At 43.7% G+C, this 24277-nt stretch overlaps 1 protein-coding gene across 1 annotated transcript in view; it reads right to left on the reverse strand.

Annotated features, from left to right (window-relative positions):
• Window positions 1–955: 955 nt before the first annotated feature.
• GALK2 (galactokinase 2) overlaps window positions 956–24277 on the reverse strand; it is a 64045-nt gene continuing 40723 nt past the window's right edge. The window contains exons 8-10 of the mRNA XM_066636210.1: window positions 22065–22275; window positions 8517–8718; window positions 956–3587 (exon numbers count right to left, since the gene is read on the reverse strand). Coding sequence (XP_066492307.1) covers window positions 3380–3587; window positions 8517–8718; window positions 22065–22275 — 621 coding nt within the window. The 3' untranslated portion in view covers window positions 956–3379. The remainder of the gene's footprint in view (window positions 3588–8516; window positions 8719–22064; window positions 22276–24277) is intronic.

Raw genomic sequence — 24277 nt, forward strand, 5'->3', positions numbered from 1 at the left:
CCTCTGTGGTCATCGAAGAAGAACCTTCTACAGGTGCTGTCACCTGTGGAGGTGGGGGGGCAGTAGTAAAGAATACAGCCTTCTCAGTAGTGGCACCAACTTTATAGAACTCCCTCCCTCTTAGCTTACAAGCTGTTCCCTCATTAGAGGCTTTTTAATGCTGCTTTAAGTAGATTGCAGATTTTTATGGGTTTTATTGTGATTTTATGTTGTAAGCTGCTTTGGATGCCCTTCAGGGAGATAAAGCAGGGTAGAAATGTAGTAAATAAATTTTTTATAATGCACAAACACTCTTTGCTCAAAAACTGACTGTAGTCCTCTGACTATTCAAACAACTAGCTACTGCTCCCTGGAATTTAATAAAGGGCTAAAGTTTAGACTAAGAGTAAGGGATGTGGAAGAAAGCAAGGCTGGAGGGGCACACAAAACACCGCAAAATGCTTATTCTGGGTAGGCATAAATAGAATTTCAATGGATTCCCCTCGCCCCTACTTTAAGGGTTAAGAACAGAAAAACAGACCAAAGAAGGTGCACTCCGACATTTTGTGGGTGCAGAAGCCCCCCCCCACCTTAATTGCAAAGCCTCTTGCTAGTGATGCCACTGGGTGTGGGGCCCTCGAAAATGTTGGTCCTGTAGCATTTGCTGCTTTCGCTACTATGTTAATCCACCCCCTGACCCTAAGGCTTTTTACTGTTTTACCTTTATAAACATCGTAATTGCTAAGGACAAATCGTATGGATCTGACTAATAGAACTGATGTGGCTGCTTTTTTAAACTCTTAATTTTTAAACAATATAAAATATATAAAATTGAAAGCAGCTGAGAAATGAAACAATGTATGAGAGAAAGAAAAATTCACAAGAGTTTGTTCTGATATTAAAACTGTCCTTTTTTATGATGACAAATACATTTTTAACATGACAAACAGTTTCTCCAAGGAAACTGTTCCCTGTCTGTGTTTTTTTCCTTTTAATTATTCTTCCAGTAAATTCCTCTGAGTTCAGCAATTCACCAAGTATTTTCTTGATTGCTTACATGTATGCAACACCTTTCAGATAAAGTGTTTACAGTTGAAAATAATGACCTACAGTCTACGGAGAAAGAGAAAATCAGCACATTCAAGTACCAAGTCTTTCATACTGTTACATCATAAAATTACATAGTGATCAGGTGGAATGGTCACTTCAGGAGATGGTGGTTGAAGGGGAGGAGGAGGTGATGGAGAAGTCTCTGCTCCTTGGCCTCTTCATCAGGTGCAGCTAGTTGCCACAACTGCAGATGGCGAAGAGGTGCAAATGTTTGCTAAGAGAGATATAAATTTTGTTCCAGCTTCCCTAGCCTCCCCTCCACCCTCAAAAAACATGATAAGGGAAAAATGGCATTTCACGCGTATAAACTGGACAGGGTATATTCTAAAATCCAGATGGTGTAAGGCACATTTTTATTGGCAAAAGTTATTTTCTTGGCTTGAGTCAGGAGCTTCAAGAAAAGTTATGTTCTGGTCACAGACAGACATATATCTGGGACACAGTTCACCACACAGCATGATGAACTATGAAGAGAAAAAGCTGTACATTGTGTCTGCTCCGCTTCTCTGCTAGAAATTCAAAATGACACAGTGAACCATCACTTGCAGATTAAATTAGGAGAAAGACTGTGGAAGTCTACAAATGGGCAGCAGTTTGGACACACAGTTCCAAATTCAGTTATAATATACAGTACCCTGTCTTCTACTCCCAGGCTGTTGGCAACAGTCACCAAGAGGCCTACTGAACTCAGGCTGACAACAGAGAAATTGATCAACGAAATGGTATGTGGTTTCAGTCTTCAGGTAAATCTAATAGTCTAGATGAGAATGGGAAAGCTTGTTTGGTTTCATGCGCCATTTGGTCCATTTTAAATCAGCCAGAAAATTGTGTTTTTCTGTTTCGCATGACACTCTTCAGTTATACATTCAAATTGGTGTAAGTCCTTCTACAGATAGAAATCCGCTGGACAGAAAGTTAAAGGGCTGACCAAGTACATCAGAACGCTATGCACCAGCTTTAGCCTGCTTATGAAGCTTCATCCTTTGTAAATCCCATTGAATTAGGGCTACTGAGGGACCTGAGAGTTCTTCCTTTCCTTCCATTTTAAAATAAGTAGCAGGGTGTCATAGAATCTGGCTCTGATCTGCTCTTGCTACCCAACCTTTCCAATACCCTTGTGCAACAACATTGCAGCAATATCTGGAATTCATCCACTGATTTTCTGGTTTTGCCACTCAGCCTCAGGTCCTCCCAGTTGTTGGGGAAGTAACTGTTCTACAAATGCCACAGCTGGCACACATGCCCATTCACCAGAATGGTTAGAAGGACTTTCCTGCAGAGCCTTCTATAGAGCTCATGCCCAATTAAGTGTACAGTGTGGCACTCTGACACATGGAGGCTGTGGCATTCCACAGAGTCGCCCCTTCTCTAGGTTTCCCTGAGTACTTGCCTGAATTGACTACAAAGAAAAGTTTTTTCCCAAGAAAAGCAATAAGGCAGGTTTAGATACCCCAAAAGAATCTTGCTAACTCCCACAGTCAGTTTCTCTCTAGTTCTTACTCTGCTGACGTTTTCCTGGGAACTCACACTATCTTTTATCTATGCTGACAGCTTGCTCTTGGCTTATCTAGCCAATCTTGGAGACCAAGGGGCTTCCTGTAGATCAAGCCAAATGGGTCCTGGAGCAGCTGGGCTATGCTACAGCTGCTGACTGCCAGATGTATTCCAGTAGTTGGTGTGTAGAAAAATTCTTCCCGACTGGCATCATGAAGCCAGAGATTCCTCTGGGCCCACAGGGGAACCCCACCTAAAGGAGCAGAGTCCCTTGCATTGGATCTCCTCAAGCATGCTATTACTTTTCTACAATTAACTCAACAGTTCATTTTGATGTTTTGCTTGAACAGGAAAAGAAGCAACAACAAACCAATTCCAGTGGCGTGAATTTAGCAGATAAAGAGTCGGGCGTTCACAGCACAACAAAACTGGGCTGAATCATTACACCTATTAGTGACATACTTGGTATTAAATGTATATGTCAGGACAATAAACAGTAAGACAGACCAACTTTTTAATCTATCGGGTTTCTTTTTTTAAGAATGGGCTTTGGATAATCAATGTTTATATTGCAAAATCTGAATAGAAATCAAAATTTTGGATTATCTGTGTTGTCATAGTTTAGGAAAGAAAAATACAATAGAAAGATGAATAGAACTTTTTTATCTTTTGGAAAATACACCTGGATAATGGCTATTGTTCATCATCATGAAAATCAGCAAAGGAAGTTATCAAAGGCGGAACAGGAAGGGCTGCCAGCTTCCCAATGCTCAAGTCATTTTAAAATGTGGATTCTTTAGGCCTCAAAAAACCCCATAGCTCCACCACCAGGGTTGGTAGCAAACAGGCTGTTATCTTCCAACGTTGACCTTTGGTTGTTATTTTTGTAGTAGGCTTCTTTCACATTAGCTAGGAATCTCTCCAGCTTGTTCTCAGGAACCATTGACACAGTGCAGCCACCCCAGCCTGCCCCAGTCAGACGTGACCCAACTGCTCCAAACTGCCTATAAGAACAAAAACAAGAAAAGAGAGTTGAAACCATAAAACAAAATGGGAATAAGTGATGCTACATAAAATATGTCTATGGAACACACTGAATGCTGGGCACAAGCAGGTTGGATTTCCTCTCATTATCAAAAGCTTAAAATAAGGATAAGCAATGGGAGCCTGGGGAATGCCAACTGAAGGGCTTTCAATTTGGCCCCCACTATAACATTGCAAGGATCTCTTTCTTATACAACTCAGGCCCAAATCCTAACCAACTTTCCAGCACTGAGATAGCTGTGCCAATGGGGCAGGTGCTGCATCCTGCAGTTGGGTGGCAGTCAGGGAGGCCTCCTCCAGGCAAGGGAATATTTGTTCCCTTACCTCAAAGCTGCATTGCCCTTATGTCAGTGCTGGAAAGTTGGTTAGGACTGCACCCTCAGTTAGTTTCCCCCACATAAGCCAATGCACAGAAAAATGGCACTTTAAACCCATTTTCCTCAATCAGACAGCAACAGAGGTTCTGTCAGCGTTTTTCCCAGAGATATAATTGCAATGAGCAAATGATCTACATTATAAATGGGGAAGTGCTCTCCCAAAACCTGATTACTATATTGTACATACTGAAGAAGAGCAAGTCAAAGACTCCTCCCACGTCTCTCTGCCACAGTTGGGTGTCAGTGGGCAGAGCCAATGCTACTGGGTTTTCAACCCTATCCCAGAAAAAGATACGTTCTCTGTTAAAACTTAGTTGCTGATCAGATGCTTAAAAGTACATGTACACTTTTTAAAGTGCTTTTTTGATACATGCTTCACACGTCAAGATTTCGCAAATGCATCCGCATTTTATTAATATCTAGATAGAGAATCTGCCTGAGAAGTCGGGTGTATGTAGCACGTAAGAAAAGGATGTAATTTGTTACTAGTGTTTGTTATTGAAGATTTGTAAGTTTTTGCCCTGTTGGTAATCTTCAGAGAAATTTTCAGATCTGGTGAAGTTCAGATGCTGAACAGTTCTGATCACCAGAAAAAGGCACTTCCTTCTGTCAAGATTTACCAACTCCTTCTGTTCACAACAATAGTCAGCAAAAGGGAATGCTGAGTCATCTAGAGAGCATTTATGACAACTTGAGTCATTCACTATTAATGAAAGGTATATCTTTTTTCTTTCATTCCCCCAAACCAAAGTAATATCACCAAACCAATCCACTGTTAAATATATCCACATATGCTGGCTACAACACTCCAAGAGTCAACCCAGTAAAGGGTTTTGCTGTCTGCATTTATGGAAAGTTTGACCCCTTTAGGTTGCAGGCAAACTGCTTTCCCACTTCAGGCTTGTTCAAATAATGGCTTCAATATTATATGAACAACTGGAAGGTGATTGGAAAGACGTTACTACAGCTGGATGTTACTATTTGGTAGGCCCACCTTTGGCCAAAGTATACTGTTGCTTCTCCCCTTCTTTAACCCTGCCCATGAGGTTCAGAAATAGAAGGTGCAACAAAGGCACTGACCCTGGACAGATATAAGTCTGAAGATGGGTGCCAAACTGGTGCAAGTGTCAGGAGGAGAATTTATCGTGTCAGTGCTAGGGATTGAGTCGCCTATCCCCTCTATTCAAAGTCCAACTCCAATTTAAATCTGAAGTAATTCCCAACAATGTAGCTGAGATCAGAATTAAAATTGCTTTCACGTTGTTTTTGAGGAAAAAAAATAAATCTTCCTTTTTAATGACTCCCATAGTTTTTTCCCAAATAATAGGCAAAACAACAAGAGTTGTCAAGAGAAAAGGAGAAATCTGTTGGTTTAAAAAAAAGAAGTGTTGACCAGCTAGCAACTAAGCATTTTGGCATGCCAAACCTTTGTCATTATGGATCCCTTTCTAATTTTTGGCACTGACTCTTTAGCAAAAGCAAAACACGCAGGCAAAACCCCAAAACATCTGGGCATGCAGATTTTGCTTCACAGTTTAAAACCCTGTAAGAGCTTAGAATCTGATAGACATAAGCAGTGCTGTGGCATGCTGTTTTGGAAAGGATTGTTGAAACCCATACATAGCAGCTGGGCATGATTGTGTACAAAAGCCACTTAATGTCTGCCATTACTGCCTATTACCATAAGCATATCACATAAACGCTCTTGCTAGTCAGCTTTCCTAATCAATGACAGGCATTAAAAGGACATGGGGGAAAAGGTCTCTATCGTCACTGGAACAAACCAGAATAAAATACAGTTGTTGCTTAACCGAAATATCTTCTGCATGAGATAAGGCTGAAATGAGTGTTCAAGTTGATGGTCACAAGCAACCTACTTGTCAGAAGTTCTTGCTGTCATTAAGTTTTAATGGTAAATTTTAAGAGAAGAAAAATCTGAAGCAACTTGGACAAATGTCAGGTTTTATCCTTCATGGTTTTCCTATGACTGCCAGAAGTGAAATTTCTCCTGTTTCAGCATGCTCTTAATCACACGTTCTCATCTCAGCTTTTACCTCTATTACTTTCTGTGTTGCTTAACTTGTATCTTATACAGCAAAGAGTTAGTCAGTTGCGACTAAACCCCATTTTTATTCCTCCTCTAAATTTGCCCCTAAACTGGAGGCATTGCTGTACCTCTCACTTCCGCTCATTCGGGTATATCACCAAACTATGGTTTGCATTAACCATAGCTGAGAACCCAAACCATGGCTCAAGCTTCCAAATGCACAAACCATAATTTACACTTATTTGCCTGTTTTCCTTTTCCATCTGCTCAAAACACCTGCTTGCAACATGCATCTGGAGACACATTAACAGCTGTAACTACCATTTGTCAATTCAGACATTATGCCAAACCATAGTTAACCTTCCTAAATCATAGTCTGGCATAATGTCTGAATTTATTCTCTCTTTAGAGACAGATGTCTTGAATAACCAGCTGTAAGATGGTGGAAACACAAGGCTATCTTTCCCACTACATGTCATAGAAATTTCACAGGGAACTGAATTATGGGATCATGAGTTGGGATCACAGGCAAGCATCCACCTGCTATTTATCAAATTTACCTAATCCATATTTGCCTTCAACTGGAATGCATGCTATATTCTTCCATAACACTCTTCGGTTTGATGATGGGCTTCTGGCTGGTGCTGGGCTCAGCATGAACTGGCACTGAGCCAGCACCAGTGCTGATCCATGTTGAGTGTCACAGGCCTGCCTTATAGCACGTTTGTGACACTCGGCGCTGGTGTACGACTGGCACTAAAAGCTCAGGATTGGGCTCTCAGTGAGCAAAAGATTAGGCACCAGGAATCAATGGAGAAATTGAAATGGCTGAGGATGGGACTGAGACAAAAGGGGCCCAAAACTTGCCCTCCCCCAATGTGTATGCTCTCTGGAATATACAGAGTTACATTGCTCTGTTCAGCTCTTCCCTGCCCCCCCACCCCCAATTTGACAGCAAGCAGATCTGATACTCAGGCCCACACCATTACTTCCCTACTGAAACAAGCCTCACACTTTTGAGAACCACTGCTGTAAGCAATCATACAGCTAAGTTACCACACTGGATGTCAGGCTTTCATGTGCACAACCATATGCAGAAGTAAGTCCAATGGTCTTCAATGGGGCTTACTCCCAGGAAAGTGTTACAGGATTGCATAGTCTCAGGAAGTGAGGCAAAGTTCACCAATTTAGTAGCTTGGAGTGAAACTCACTGAGTTAGGAACTGCCTCATTTTAAAAATGCACAGGCTGCAGGCCAATATCCAGTTGCTCACATTTGGGTCTTACTGATTTGGTCCATTGTAAGTCAACAGTACTTTAAGTATGCTTAATCAAGCAGTACATTGCAGCTTTATTGCATAGGCTGCAATTTTTGTGGCATTCCCCTGGTGTCACTACTGTAGAATCTGGGTATTATTTAATACAATCTGTATGGTTAGTTAGTTTGGGATTCATGAAGCCATGAAGACAAACCGCAGATATATAAGCACTACCCTGCTGTATCAAATATCCCAGCACTCTTTGGAGATGCTGAAATAATTATCTCTTTCACCAGCTTTGCCAGTGTTTCATGTCTGGAGCCCCCAGGGCCTCATACACTGTGACAACATATCCTAAGAGGGGGAATAGTCACTTAGCTACTTAGCACCAAACCGCCAGCACTTCCTGGCAAACACTCCTCGCATGAGAGCCATTCTGTATGGCCACACGGAAATCATTCAGGTTCTTTCCAGAGCACTGTGCTTCAGGCTGGCTTAAGCCAACATAAGGACATTAGTGCAAGCAATTATTATGTACAGTTGCAAATGAAAAATTAGGAGAGACCATGGTACTGGACAAAATTAGACTGCAGGTGCCATTTCACTGCATTTTCTTTATTAACGCAATGTACCAACCAGCGCTCTCTTCCATTGCTGGAAATGCCCCTGAAATAGCAGCCAGTTGCCTAAGAGCAACTTTTCAGCAAAAAAGGCCAATTAAAATCTCTTGTGTAGGCTCCCACTAGATCATCTGCAGAAAAGGGCCATTGTCCTACTATTAATTTGTCCAGCACCTAACACTACAGGAATCTGATTTTGCTTGAGACAGTAATGGCCATGAACAAATATGAAATGCTCGTGGTAGGGAGATCAAGGGCAGATCAAGGGAGATCAAGATCAAGATCTCTTTCTGGGTACAAGAACTTCTCGGTTGAAGGGGAGGGAATATGTACGAAACTGCCCCTCCAACAAGGTGTATGGGTAGCCTTGCTCTTCTGCATCATGCAAGGGCTTAGAATCTGAGCTTGGGTGAGCCCTGCAGACTCCTTCTTGTGCAAAGAACCTGCTGATCATGTAATGTCTTCCTTGACTAGCAATAACAGACAAGAATACTTGTCGTTTTAAAACAAAAGCAAATTATGTCATGCATCCTGAGCAAGCCACACTCTCGAAAGGACATTCACTTTTGGTGGCTTTTCAGACTTACCGACAGATGTCCACCAGGCGATCCAGTTCAGGGCAACTGCATTCATACAGGTCCTTGCAGCTAGCATGGCTTTGATTCATTAAATCCCCCAACAACTGGACTGCGTTATCAGGTGCCTCCTCACATATCTTCTTAAATTCCAGAACTCTGGCAGCTTCACTGTACACATGCTTGGCACGCTGGTACAATTTAAAAGCTGTCACTAAATTAAAAGGGGGAAAAATGTCAATGCAGGATACTGTCAGAAGTGACTGTCAAAAGAAAATCTATGGTCCAATATCTAGGCATCACGCTTCTCATTTCTTTCAGTCATTCTAGTATTGGTATAAAAGATATATGTTCCAATGCAGCAAGGGAGAGGCATGTGCAAGTGGGACGGAGCAGCTCCTATGCATGTATTCCCTTGCTGGATGAGGAACTGCACATACTGACTGGATGTGGCTGGGCTGATCTGCACCATCAGGGAGGAATGCCAGGCCATGGGATGGCATTGCTGTCACAGGGGAAAGTTAAAGGCCAAAAGGCAGGGAACAGGTACAAAGACCAGGCAGGATTCATGGAGAAGACCCACAAAGAAAGTATATACAGATGTTGCCTGAATGGCCACTGGTTTGTTTAGATCAGGGGTGTCCAAAGTTTTTCGCAGGAGGGCCACATCGTCTCTCTGACACTGTGTCAGGGGCCGGGGGGAAAAGAATTAATTTAAATTTGAAATTTGAATAAATTTACATAAGTTCACATTAATGAATATATTAAAGATGAACTTATATGAATGAATGAAGGTCTTGCAATAGCTCAAGGCCTATAAAAGGCCTTGCACAAAGCAAGGCTGGCCTTTCCTTTGCTGCCACTGCTGCATCACAGACGTGAAACAGCAAGCAGTGGAGTGAGGCCTCACCCCACAGCTTACATGAGAGGTCAAACAATTGTCTTCACGCTGAGAGCAGTTGCGTTGGGCCACTGTGGGCTCCAGCAAGTCTCTGGAGGGCCAGAGGCTCATTGGAGACTAGGGGCTCCCTGAGGGCCGCATTGGGAGTCCTTGAGGGCTGCAAGTGGCCCCAGGGCCAGGGTTTGGACACCCCTGGTTTAGATCAATACTCTTGAAAATAACTGGCAGCAACTGTCCAGAGGCCCAGACAGCTGGTCTTTTCCTAGCTGTATGTGGAGATACCAGCGAGTGAACCAGAGACAGTCTGCATACAAAGGAGATGCCCTACTACAGAGCCAAGATTTGGCATGAATCTTGATCTGTTCAGCAAGATTTGGCAAGGAGATTCAAGGCACAACCCAGGAGTTTGAAGCAGGAGCCTCTTCCAGCTTCATTTTGCAGGAGCTGCTTGGAAACCAGAGCCGAAGAAACCAGGAAAGCTCAAGAGATCTCAGGTGAGCTTGCGTCTCAGGCCAGAACAAGGAAGCACTATTTCTGATCTCTGTCAAGAGAAGTGCTTGGACCCAGGGCATCCAGGGCAGCCCCCACGTGTAAAACACTGCGTGGAAGCAGATGCTCATCTCTAACCACACCGCCTAGCACATGAAAACATACATGCCCCACCGCTATCTCTCAGGCTGTGCGTGCATTGTTGTGGAAGACCATAACTAAAGCAGGGACCTCTTGCTATAGTAAGTGTGGCTTAACAGCCCAATTCTATGCATGACTACTCAGAAGTAAGCCCCACTGAGTTCAGGGAGACCTACTGCCACATAAGTGTGTGTGTGTGTGTGTGTGTGTGTGAGATTGCAGCCTAAAAGTTTCTAACCAATTGTTTATCAGTGCAGTCCCTTGTAAAATGGGATTCAGCAACAGCAGAAGCCTTGCTGCAAGTGCAAACCATTTCCCTCTTGCATCTAGCAATGCGTTAAGATTATTATCGTTCCAACAATAAAACATTGACATATTCGAGGGAAGGGAGTGCATTTCAGTGGCAGAGGACACACTTGGTATGTAGAAAGATTCACATGCAGGTCCCTGCATCTCCACTTGAAAGGATCTCAAGTAACAGAGCTAGGAAAGACCCCAGACTGAAACTTTGGAGAGCTGATGCGGATCAGAGCAGACAGTATTGGGTTAGATGCACAACGGGCTGCCTCAGTATAAGGCAGCCTTTGTGTATATTCATTTAACTAGAAAACAAAATAGCCTCCTTGGTTGAAATAGTTAGCAGAGATCTTTTGCCATAGTTGCAAATACTGTGCATAGTTGATACAGTCTGCATTTAATCTTGTGACAGCCCCCAAATTAGCACTAATTTCTACCATAAAAGATAGCACAATGTCTCTTGTGGTGGTTTGGACAAACATACTTCAGTGCTTTTCATCTTCAGACACTGTTCCATCCCTTCTTCAATCATCTTTACTTTTACAAAATCTTATTTTTCACACTGAACGCTTTCCACATGCGCTGCCTCCGATGCATCCTCGGCATCACCTGGCAGGACAAAGCTCCAAACAACACAGTCCTGGAACGAGCTGGAATCCCTAGCATGTATGCACTGCTGAAACAGAAACGCCTGCGTTGGCTTGGTCATGTTGTGAGAATGGACAATGGCCGGATCACAAAGGATCTCCTCTATGGAGAACTCGTGCAAGGAAAGCGCCCTACAGGTAGACCACAGCTGCGATACAAGGACATTTGCAAGAGGGATCTGAAGGCCTTAGGAGTGGACTTCAACAGGTGGGAAACCCTGGCCTCTGAGCGGCCCGCTTGGAGGCAGGCTGTGCAGCATGGCCTTTCCCAGTTTGAAGAGACACTTGGCCAACAGTCTGAGGCAAAGAGGCAAAGAAGGAAGGCCCATAGCCAGGGAGACAGACCAGGGACAGACTGCACTTGCTTCCAGTGTGGAAGGGATTGTCAAATTGGCCTTTTCAGCCACACCAGACACTGTTCCAGAACCACCATTCAGAGTGCGATACCATAGTCCTTCGAGACTGAAGGTTGCCAACAACAATTTTTCACACATCAGTCTATTCACCAGTCTCCACTCAGACACATCATTTCTTCCCTTGATTCCAGTTTATAAAAATCATGTCATATCAAAACATCTAGTTTCTTAGGGTGAGGCCAAATGAGCATATTCATGATGACCACCACGTGTGAAATAGCCATAGATCAAATACCACATCAGATGACACATCATTCATGTCATCTTACATCATGTGAAAGACAGTATGTTGCAGCAGCAGGAATTCAGGCATGCAGCTCCAAGAATGATGTAAATGTATGCGTGAATTAGCACAAAGATACAAGGGCTTTGGATCATTTACTAGATACTGAATCTGAAGTAGGAAAGAACCTTGATTATGTCTAACAGGAACTTAGTCTTAGGACCAGGTGGAGACCTTAACCAAAATGAAGGAGTTTTTTGCCTATTAGGTTGGATCCTTGAACCTGTGGCCATGAAGGAGTCAGAAAATGACATAAATCTCCAATTTGACTTTCCTTGTGGAAAAGTGGGACAAAAGATAGTACCCAGATACACGCAGTAGTTTATCTTTTCACAAGATGCATCACCATTACTCTTGGTTCAGCCTAGCTGGACCTCCTTTACGGGAAAAGGCTACAGCATTTGGGGTTCTTCAGTCTAGAAAAGAGGCACCTGGGGGGTACATGATTGAGACATTAAAAATTATGCAGGGGATGGACAGCGTGGTTAGAGTGATGCTCTTTTTCCCTCTCACATAACAACAGAACCAGGAGACAACCACTAAAATTCAGTGTGGGGAGAGTTAGGACAGGCAAAAGAAAATATTTCTTTACCCAGCATGTAATTAGGCTGTGGAACCCCTTGCCACAGGAAGTAGTGATGGCATCTTGCCTAGATGCCTTTAAGAAGGGATTGGACAAATTTCTGGAGGAAAAGTTCATCACAGGTTACAAGTCATGATAGGCATGTGCAAGCTCCTGATTTTTAGAAGTAGGCTACCTCAGAATGCCAGATGCAGGGGAGGGCAGCAGGACACAGGTTGTGCCTTATTGTGTGCTCCCTGAAGCATTTGGTGGGACACTGTGAGATAGAGGAAGCTGGACTAGATGGGCCTTTGTCCTGATCCAGCGGGGCTCTTTTTATGTTAGCTGGTTTAAAGTGAAAGGTTTGGTTTGGTTCACAGTGCACTGTGTGAGAAACTGTCCCCCAGTAAGTCTGGAGCAAATGGGAGGGGAAAAAAGACTGTGGTGATGAATGAACAAAACAGCATCTCTTCAGACGTGCCAGGATTCTTTGGCTTGATATTAAACGTACTGCTGTTAATAATGAACCCAATAGGACAGTTGCTGCAATACATCATGGTTTTGGAAGAAGATTAAAACCTATAAAAAATGGAAAAACTGAGTGCCCCAAATGGAAATGACCCTCTTGGGAAGGGTCATTGAACAATGGAAGGAGTTTACACAATTCCCAATTTACCAAATCCATTCAGAAGTACATTTTGTCCTCAAGGTTATGAATTGGTTTCAGCAACTTTTGCACTGTGCAATGCTCGTGTGCCATTGCTGAATGTTTGGGGGGTGGTGATGGAGGTGATCCTGAGATGGACAATGAGGGGCAAATCCTCTTTCGGGCCTCTTTTCCTTTTGAAGTCATTATTTTACAGCAGGGCAGTTTTTGAAATGTGCATTTGTTTAGAACATATCTGAAGTTGCGTGAGAGTTTGCCATCGCTCACACTCCCTTGTAAATCACCATTGAACAGTAGTAACCCAAAGAATGAACTGAAAACATGTCTGGCTTCAATTTGGAGGCAAACAACTTGCCAAAGGCTGCGATTGATTCCGAGACCACCCTTCGGTGAAGCAACGCTTCGCCGGCCAGATTACCTTAAAGCACTTCACGGTTCTCTCAAGCTCATCACGTTACGTATTGGCAACGGGGTTCATCTTTTGACTCCCGCCTGCCAGCCAGACAGTGGGAAGGCATGTTCTCAACAGCACTCTGTCTTGTAGAAGGAGACTCTCTAACCTCCACCATTGATTTTCCTCTAATCGAGGGTAAACCTTTCAAAGCAATTATTACAGCCCCAAATGACAGAAACGGGGGTTGCATTGTTCTTTCTGAGACTCTCTTGCTAATCCTAATGTTTAACAAGCAAATGGGAACTCAGAAATTATATCATTTAATTAAAGTACTTTGTGTTTCGCATATTCAGCTGCTAATGGTCCGCTTTTGGAAAATGCCAGACTTGCTAGCAAATGGTGAGGTTCTGCAAATAGGAGGTCATTGTAGCCACTTAAACGCCTACCACATTCCACCTGTAAGGTGTGGAAGCAGTCACCTGCAGTGCCCACCTACACTGTTTGTAACCACCACATCCCCCACTTTCCAAATTTCTAAGCAGCTGCAGTAAGATGGTGACACTGGACTTCAAGGCATGGACAGAAGCTGCAGATAACCTCCATGCAAAAAACTTTCAGGCTGCTATCACATAGCTACAGTTTTTCAGAATTTATCCAAAGTGAACTGGTGAGAATTAAATTACATTTTTTACAAAAATTACATTTTTTACAAAGTTAACAGTGCACTCAAAAGAATACTTTAATAGCTTTTTGCAGGTTTTTTCCACTCCACAGTTCAAATGCAGTGCACAAGGAGAACAATCTGAAGCCACCATTCTAGTCTGCATGGTGAAACAACATGGTATGATACACTTTAACACAAAGAACACAAAGCTACAGATCAAGCAGCAGGTAACTAGCTGCTTTTGATTTGGTTTTGGTTTTGCCTTCCAGGGAAAATTCACAACACAATAGCTGGCTTACAGGGTACTGTTCTACTGAGAACACCAGTGACAAAATACTGCTACATAAATAACAAAGACTTCTTAATTGGGCGGACAGAACCTCTCGCGCAATCTAAGATGGTGGCACCCAGGAGAGCCAGGAAGAAGAGGCCATGGCGAATGAAGAGTACCATGACCCCGGTAAGTTTGGAAACTGTTTGTAGAGAATCAAACAAAACACTAAAAGTCTGGGGTACAAGCCCAACCACTTTTGCCAAGATGACGTCCTTCACCTAGAAGCTCAAAGTCTGCATAGAAACCCAATTTCGTTGGCTGCTACACAATGCAGACCTTTCTCCCCACTTCCATCCCCTTTTCAGGAATATGACTCTCAAATGTACAAATAAAATGATGTTGTGGGCAGCTTTCAAACATTCTACCAAAAACAAATGGATTTCTTGCAGAGAAAACCAGCCAGCTCTGTTTTCCGTCCTGATGCAGTCAGACACTGCTATTTAACATACAATTCACAGTCTAAACGTAAGCTGAAAGCAAAAATGTTAAGGCTCTCCTAAGTGCCATATTTTAAGTCCACAAAGAAGGTGTAAGTCTCTGTTTTGCTCTAATAAGGCCATTTCCAGACACTGTGGTTTCCCTGGGGGAATTGGCACAGCCATCACTAATCTGGTCAGATGACATTATCTCAGCAACTGATCCCAATGTTGGGAAGACTCCATTTCCCAGCACTCAAATGGATAAATGCTCTGGAAAACTGTGGCTTTGCCAAAGCAAATGTGAGTATCATGACTGTATTCTTGAGTGGATGGCACTCGTGCTGGTGTCAGTGGCACGAACCGGATGGTTCCCAAATGTCAGACCCCGTTCCTGTTGAACTCAGGGTCCATAAGCCAGCAAGAAGCAGCAAGCACTGAGTCCCCTGGGACCCAATCCTAATAGGCTGCTGTGCTGTCGGAACTCACATTCTGGTGGCATAGCAGCCCTGCCGATGTTGCAAAACAAGACATGATGTCACGTACAACTGGGCTGCCACCGGAAATGAAGCCACCCAGAAGTGGAGGCAGGTAACAAAATGTGGTCTATGTCTGCAGAACCCAGGAGATATTCAGAAAAGGTCGAGGGCCATCTTGCTTTAAACTTTATATCCTCTAACAGAGCCTGATATCTTCCAAAACCTCACACCTGAAGCACAGTTGCAATTAATTTAAAGAGGTAGAGCTCAGGCTTGGAGCTGTGCACTGTGGTACCACTGAATGGACTTGGTTTGAAGAGGAATACCTTTGAGTGGTGTATAGCCTAATTCAGACTCTTCATCTAAACAGCCGGTCCAGGTTTGGGGTTTAGGAACTCCTTCCTCTCCACAAATAGGTATAGGGAGTTCTCACTTGGACTTCAGGTCTAACAGCTTTTAGGGCTCAGTGCTGCTAGGCAAGTGATCTTGGCTGGGGGTTGTTATTGCCAACACTATGAAACAGCTCCAGGACTTGGCCTGCTACAGCTCCCTTCGTGTGGGGCTGAGAATATTGTTTACTGCAACTTAGCACTTGTGAAGCGCTAACAAACGAAAGCCACAACCTCCTAGCAAAAGACCTCAGGTCTGGAAAAGCCCTGGGTTTGCAAGATTTGCATGTGAAGCCTCTGATATTTCAGAGCAAAGAGGCTACAACAAAGCAACTGGTAGGATCCAAATGTCATAAGGAGGTAGATCAGGTCTTCCCCTGAATAGGCCAAGTTGACAGGCTTATTAAGAGTGTTTGTCCCATTTTTTTTGTAGCAAGGGCCAGAAATCATCTTTCTAACTCTCAGTTCTGATTGTGCGGAAACAGCTTTGTGTTGCTGCATGGAAATAAGGAAGGCTCAAGAAGTAAAAGTCAAGGAAGCCTCCTCCAAACCCCACCCCCCGGGAATGCCTGCAAAACAAACAATCCAGTACTATTAAGGGGCCTCAAACCAATTTTGTCTTTTAAGCAAGATGCTTTTAAGCATGGCGTCTCTTTTGTTGCTGAATGTTAACCTGATGAAAACAGTCTGTCCATGCTTTTTCTATGATTCTGAAATAAAATCATTCAATTCTGTGGCTGCACGTAAATTGTAGTACCCACTGTTATTGCACTTTCAGCAGATTTCTTTCCTTAGGGGCTTCCCATCCAATTCGGCCTGACTTTTAGTAACAGCCCTTCTTTTCCATAAGCTTGGAGCTTTCCCTTCTGTTTCTTTTTCCTGGCTGACCCTCACAAGCGCAAGTTCCGCTTGTTTGCCTTGGCTACAGGAGGGAATGTACAAGCACCAACCAACCAAAGTTAAACAGGATGCCTACTGTACAGAATAGGCTATGTGCCAGCAGGGTATTAGGTGCCATACAGAAGTAATAGGGTCGATATCCACAGCACTTACATTAAGAATACAAAAAGGTCAGGGATTGGCAGTGACTAGGAGGGTTGGATAAGGAGGAGTCAGGTGGTGATGGATGTCTAGAGTGGCTTAGGAAGGATTTAGCTGAAACACTGAATCTTGAGAAGGGACTCAAAGAGTTTTCACATGTGCCACTGAATGTGCCTTTGAGGCTTACACACATGATTTGTGTGAACAGCATTCATGCACTTTGGAATGAATCGGAATCCAGGTTTCAATTTCATTTCAGTCTTTATGAGCCACCTGTTCTGAACAGATGTGCTCCACCCAAAACTCATTACCAGTCTGCCATGGATCATTACTGCCACACAGCTGTGTGATCTGAGATCATGGCTCCCACAAGCCTATGCACGGTAAATATCCCCCACAACTATCACCTTGCCTATCAGGCTGATGGCGCAAGTATGGGAAGTGGGTGCATTGTTCCATCCACCCATGTGTGGCTTGTTTACAATCAAGCCATACCAACAGAGTTCCTGTGCTGTTCAGGAGCGACAAAGGACTCCATGCGTGCTCCTTGAGAGCCCAGCAAATTATGTGAACATAAATTATTGAAGATGTCATCTAAAATAATTTTATTTTTACAAAGGAAAGTATAATGTACCAGTTCAATAAAAAAAAGAATGGAACGAAACAACAATCTTTAAAAGTCTCTGCAAAGTCACTTATTAACTAGTCACGTCTATCCCCCTGGCAATACGCAATAATGTATAATGTATTTAAATGCTGAAAAAATATGGCAAAGAAAGACCAAACCCTCTTTGTTCAGAATACTTACACCATTCTAAACCCAAGTTAAAGGTTATACAAACAACTGATTTTGATTTTATTTACTTATTTCTTTTTTGCAACTAACAAGAATCTCTAGCTAAGTTTTTTCTTGTACCAATGAAAACAACAGGATTACTCCATGACCCATTTTTGTTGTCCTTATCAACAAAAATCAGTCACGCCACATTTTAAGAAAGATTCTGCTTGACTAACATCTGCAAGCACTAGATACGATAACATTTCCCTGGGACTTCTTTGTAGTTGTTCCTTTATTTTTATTATTATAAAACCTTTCAAATTATATAATAACAAAACTGGCCATATAAAAAGACCATCTGGTCTAATTTCGTGCACCTATAAAGACAGTCCCAGTAAGTAATAAAAGACTGCCATTTCACAAAGAAAGATTTGGTATACTGACTTCTATGTACAAGGTTTATTCATTTATCTATGTGAGCTCTGTATAAAACACTAGCCAACCAGTCTTTTTAGTTCAGACATACAGCAGTCATCCAATTTCTTACCCAAACAGTTCTTACAGTGATCAAAAAATTCACCATGAACAATTTCAGATCTCAATCCCAATCTAAATTCCTTGTCCTGTGATACAAAGAATTAACCCACTGGTGCTCAAAGTGGTGGGTCGCGATCCAGCATAGGAGCAAAATATGGGCCATTCTCCCTTCATGCAAAAGACCCATGAATGGGTGCCCCGGCGGCGATCATGACACTGTGGGCACCCAGAGGTTTGTCGCCCTGCCTGGGGGTGTCAAACTTCAGAGAGGCTCTGGGAGGCCCTCAGCCACCCCCCTCTGTGGGTCTCCCCCAAGTGATTTATTGCTCCGATCTGCAGGTTGGAGCAACTTCTGGTTTACCCCAAGCATCTCCCAGTAAACCGGAAGTTGCTCCAACCTGCAGATTGGAGCAATAAATTGCTTGGTCGAGACCCACAGAGAGGGCTGCAGGCATCCCGGACCCACTCTGACACTTGCTGATCCCCCCAGGTAGGGAGACAAGCCTCTGGGTGTCTGCACGCTGCAATCGCTGCGGCACCGTTGAAGCACATCCACTCTCCCAGTCCCTGCCCCTGCAAGCACTTACAAGCAGTTCTAAAACTCCCAGTGAGTTTGAGAATTGCTGGTCTAACCATTTTCCAGAATTGCTGAATGCCAGGTCACTGCATATGTACGCGTATCATATTTGCATCACCAATTTCACATTTCCAACACATAAATATTAACCTTCAATATTCAATGGGCAGCCCAATCCTAAAGTCCAACTGCCTCAGGAGATTTTGCAAGGCATGTGGCAGTTAGAGAGGGAAGGTGACCGCTGTTGTATATGTGGTCAGTCATTGATCTGAACATCGCTAAGTGGTGCACACCTATAATCAGAAAAAGTGCAAATGTTGGTCTCTGCCAGTAGGGGGAGCTGTCACCTATCTTGTTCCTTGGTTACAGGCTTATGGGTTGCTGTCTCCTACTTTTACTAGACCTCTGCTTAGCTTCTTTTCCTGTCTTCTTGTTTTCTGCCTGTGTAACAATAGCTGCAGTTCTCTCTCTTTGTTCACCTATAAAGACAGTGAACTAAAGCTCTCAACTAAAATCCGTGTTCTGCTGTGTTTGGGACTGCTTGAATTAATCCCTTAGCTCTGCTAACACCACCCAGTTCCCAAGACCAGAAGTGTTCTAGTCTGTGATGTCTGTAACCAAGTTTGAAGTGCCCACAGTTCCTTCCTTGTACCAGCTGCCATGACGCCACAGGGAATCAGGAATCAGTGCCTGACCCCCCTGGTTGAAACCCACAGCACTCATTCTTGTTGATACTTGAAAATTTACCCCTGACAAAGAGCTCTGTTGGATCACGCCAAAGGTCTATCTAATCCAGCATCCTGTTTCCCAGAGTGGAGAACCAGAGGTCTAGGACCAACAAACAAGACATGCTCCCCAGCACCTGATATTTAGGCATATACTGTCTCTGAACTTGGAGACTCCCTATAACCAGCCAATCCCTTCTCCTTGAACTCCTCTTACTCCTCTTTCAAACCATGTAGGCTAGTGGCAATCATCACAATATCTGTTGGTGAGTTGCACAGACTACTGGTCATGTAAAAAGTGAAGTTTGTCCTAACTGCCAATCGTACTGGATAATCTTGAATTGTAAGATTTTGAGAAGCGGGAGGAGAGTTCTCTCTATTTTTTTTTCCACACTACACATAACTGTCTATCATTTCCCTCACTCAGTTGTGTAAGAATTCAGTGATCTGCTGTTACCCTTTAAGGAGTGTTAATAAAGTCAGAGTCTCAACATTAGGAAAGTAACATTCCTGAAAATGGTGCCAAGTTTATTTGACCGGTGGAAGGGGGTAGATGTCTTGAAATAATTTCCGAAATACTGGCAATTTTGCAAGATATGTATGGGGCTGTTGTGGTCATATGTTGGAGAAAATATAGCTGAATAAGGAATAGGGAGAGATTTCCATCTCAGTTGTGTTGGCCAACTGAACTCAAAATCCAGCTCACAACTGATACAGCCTGCACAGCACAGAGTGGGGTTAAGGTTTTCATTCTTACAGTATACTCGTAGTAATAAAACATATTGACATTCAAGAAAGAAAGTTCTGGCTTTAAGCATAAAAATAGTTGGGATTCTAGAAAAATTCCAAGTGTGCAAACAACTGTAACTATATGGGATTGGCTGATTTAATATTGGACAGGAATACTTATATATGGCAAGCAAATAAGAATGGATTAACTGCACTTCCTAAATCAAGAGTTACTAGGGAAAAAAAAGTAATCAAAATCAAGATAGCCTCTATTTATTTCGAAGAAGAGAATTCAGAACGCATGCTTGATGTCTCACGGAACAAGCTGGTCTTTTACCTTTCGTTTTCCAAGGCATGCACACTTAAACTTGCTTTGATCACGTTTCCACCATGTCAGAACCAAAAATTTACACCCTGTCAGCGCCATCCTTTAAAACGAATTGAAGGAGTTTTATGCATTTACAGCCCAATCTATGGTGCCTTGGTGCTCAGAGGAACAGCAGCGCTGAAATGGCTACCGCTGTATCCTATGATTGCGGAGGCAGCCACCCGGGTCTCCTTGGGATAAGGGAATGTTTGTTCCCTTATCCTGGATAATACCACTGCGGCTCCATTGGAGCGCCAAGGCACCAATGGGCCTCCTTGGAGCTGTGCCTGCTACTGAGCAGGTGCAGAACAGAGGAAGCCCATGTAGGGCACAATCTGGGCCTGATCCTTCCCTCCCTCTGCCCTCTACCCACCCAGTTCCTCCCCCCTCCCTGAAAAGCCTTGCTGCTATTTGGTGGTTGTACTTACTCCTGGTCCTCCTGGGGTGCTGCCTCAGCGCAGGTGGTATGCATTACCACCAAGAAAGTGCTTTAGGGCAGGCATACAGTCAGCACTGGGCACTATAGGATTAGGCTCTCAGTTAGTTCTTGCACCTAAGGGCTGAGGGTATGAGTGTGTTGAATCTAGCCTTAACTCAACGCCACTTTCACCTGATAAAAGTTCCTACGTGCAAAATGCTACCATGAGAACTACTCCACTGTACTACAGAGGAATTGAGTATCATATGAGGAGTAGGGAGACCAAGGTACAAATCCCCAATGCAGACATAACGTTCATTGAGTGGTCACTATCTTCCAGGTCAGCCTACCTCACAACATTGTTATGAGGACAAAATGACTGTGGGTGGGAATGAGCCTATTGAAGAAAAGGTGGGATGGACATTAACTAATCACAATGTACAGTAATTCAAATTCCAGCTCCTTGGAATTTGTGGGAAACCTGCCTGGGGAGTGTAAAACATGCTGGCTAGCCATGGTTACTCAATGTCAGTGCAGGTGGCAAACAGGTGTGTAGTTGGACTTCAGGTTCCCTACTAAGGTTCCCTGTACAGGTGAAGATGTCACACAGTCCTTTTCAAGCATGCAAAACTACTCTCATTTTGCCCTCAAAACAACTGAATGTGGTTGCGCCCTAAACCACCCAGCCAGCATCATCAGTGAGGGAGGGTCTGAAGCGGAAGTCTCAGTCAACACATATTTACTACTTGGATCTAATATTCCACTAATTATTTTGGAAAAATGCTCTATTTTCAGAGCAGAGGCCAGCAATTACAATGGCCATGCAGCCAGTTCAGAACATAGCATACTCACAACGTGTCTCTGGCTGAAAACTCCAGACCAGTGTGTACCTGAGAAGAGCAAGCAAAGTTCTAGGGAACACAAAGGCAAGACAGCTTGTGTGTTTCAGTTAAATTGCCCTGTTGGGTGAAGCCAGGGGTGAGAAAATTGGCTGCAGCATAGCTGAGTTGTAGACCCATTTGTAATTTCCTAGGAGTCAGACTGGGGCAAAGCACTGCCAATTGGGTTGGCAAATACAGCCGAGCTGTATTTTAAGTCTCCAGTCCAGGCCCAGAGTTGACATTTTCTCAGCTTCAGTTTAGAGGTCAAAACACGATGGCTAATCAATGCTTTTGCCCTACAATTTAGAGCCATCACAGGAAGTATGAAACTGCTCTGTGATATTTTCACCTCTGTTATCAGGTTCCCTCACATAAACCATGCGAATATCCATCATCAACCATAACAAGCCCATTTAGCATGCACTCACCATCCTGTGTGTTCTGACTGAGGATTTGAGTGCGTAGCTCTTTGGAACTAATTCCCAGATATTCCCCAATTTCCTCTGTAGTGTAAGGTTCAGGATGAAACACGTCCTCGACAACTATCAGCATTTCCTCCAAGCTTAGCTTCAACTTGACCTGCACATCCTGGAGCTTTGCCGTGGCTTTCCAATCTAGTCCTCTGGATTTGGCTAAAAGCTGTAATAACAAACAGTTGCATGCATCTCTGGAGGTGAAATTAATGCAAAGCATTCCCTTACACCGAGTAAACCTTAAAAGCTGTTTTTTTTTTATTTCAGAAAAACACTTTGAGCTTTAAGAAGTGCCTGGCTGATCAAGCGGAGGCCCACATGGTCTAATACTGCACTTCCAACAAGCAGCAAGCATGCATATTGGTGATAGCTAATATGCTATGGGGGGATAACTAACCCCATTGCCTATCCCCAGCATCTGGTACCGAGAGATGTGCTGCCCTTCATTTAGAGGTACCATTTAGCTAGCATATTGACATAAGACCCGGCCTTATGGTGAGGGAAGGTGATGCACCATTTGTAAGCAGCACCATCATCAAGGTGGCAAAAACCCACCACTGTAGTATCACTGCACAGCATCATCTTCCTTCCTTCCTGGTCCCTCCTTGGCAGCAATTGTAATTCCGCAGGGCTGGGCCACTGCCAACTCTCATTGCCCACAGGGCCTGCCGGCACAGCTCTGTGCCTGTAAGGCAAATCGGGTGAGCAGCATAGGAGAGCACCTTGCTGCTGAAGGGGTTGCTCTGCTTCACGAGGACAAGCCTGGACCTTAGAGGTGGGGGCTCCTTCCTGCCTTTCTCTTTGTTTTTCTTCCCAACGCTGCATCCGAGCTCAATTCCTCCCTCATGTGAATGGTCCAGGCCAGCACAAAAACCAGGGTATCTCACCTCAGCAAGGACTGCCTTCCTCCCTTCCTCCCCAGCAACTCAGCTTGACTGTTGAGTTTCCCTCCTCTGTCTCCCCTCCAGGTCAGACCAAGTCCACAGCTGCCAAGCGGCACCATCCCAGCCAGGGGCCACATATAGTACCAAGTGCTGTCTCCACCACCTCTCTCAGCTGGCTCCCTCCCCCTTTCCTGAGATTTTCCCTAGATTTTATAGCTCCTGGTCACAAGCTAGTCTGTCTCTGTCTCTCCTGCAGGGGAGGGAGAAACTCAGCCCATGAACCACTGCTGGATCTTCCACAGAGTCTCCTCTCCCTCCACGCTCCCCAGTATTCATTCTCGGTGACAATCCTTCTGCTGTTCTTTGAGTCTCTGCTCAGCCCTCAACAACTGAATGAGCCCATCTTCCTCCTTCGAGCACATGTGGGTGGAGAGCAGCTTCCCAGCTGCCTGAACAAATTGGCAGGCTTCAGGGCAGCTCTGAGGGAGGCCAGAGTGGTTGCAGATGGAGAGGAACCCGCACGAGGTGGAAAAAAAAAACAGCCAAGAAGCAAACACAGACACATTCAAAAGAGGAGACTCAAAAATGAGGTGACTAGTAAAACGGAAGCTGAAAGTCAAGAGACTCTAATCTCTCCAGAGTGCATGGAAGTTATTTAAAACCACAATAACATATTCTCAACTGGAATGTACACCACCAAGTAGGAAAGGCTTCATCACCAGGTTCAGGGGAATGCCAGCATGGCTCACTAGTAGAGTCAAGGAAATGATAAAAGGCCAGAAGTCCTCCTTCAGTAAATGGAGGACTTGTCCAAAAGGCCCACAAACTCTGGCAAAAGTAATGTCAGTTGACAATAAGGGATGCAAAAATAAAATATGAGGAGCTCATGACGAAACACAACAAGGCAAACAATTAAAAAAAACAACTTCTTTTTAAATACCTCAAAGCAGGAAAACTGCCAGGGAGGTGGCTGGATATATGATAATGAGGAAATAAAAGGGAAGCCTAAGAAAGGGAGATTTCAGAAAAGCTGAATGAATTTTTTGCACCTGTTTTCTGTACAGAAGATATAGGAGAGATACTTTTCTTTAAAAAAAAATGTACATATTATTCCATCTCTTCTGATGGAACAGAATAACTTTCCACCAAAGGGTAGAATCGTGGATTTAAGTTTCCATATTAAATTGGCAGCATTTGACTTAGGCTGCAATCCCATGCACATTTACTCATAAGTAAGAGCAACTATCCAGTGGAACTTGATTTTAAGTAAACATGCACAGGAGG

Source organism: Tiliqua scincoides, chromosome 8, assembly GCF_035046505.1.
Source record: "Tiliqua scincoides isolate rTilSci1 chromosome 8, rTilSci1.hap2, whole genome shotgun sequence".
Lineage (NCBI taxonomy): Eukaryota > Metazoa > Chordata > Lepidosauria > Squamata > Scincidae > Tiliqua > Tiliqua scincoides.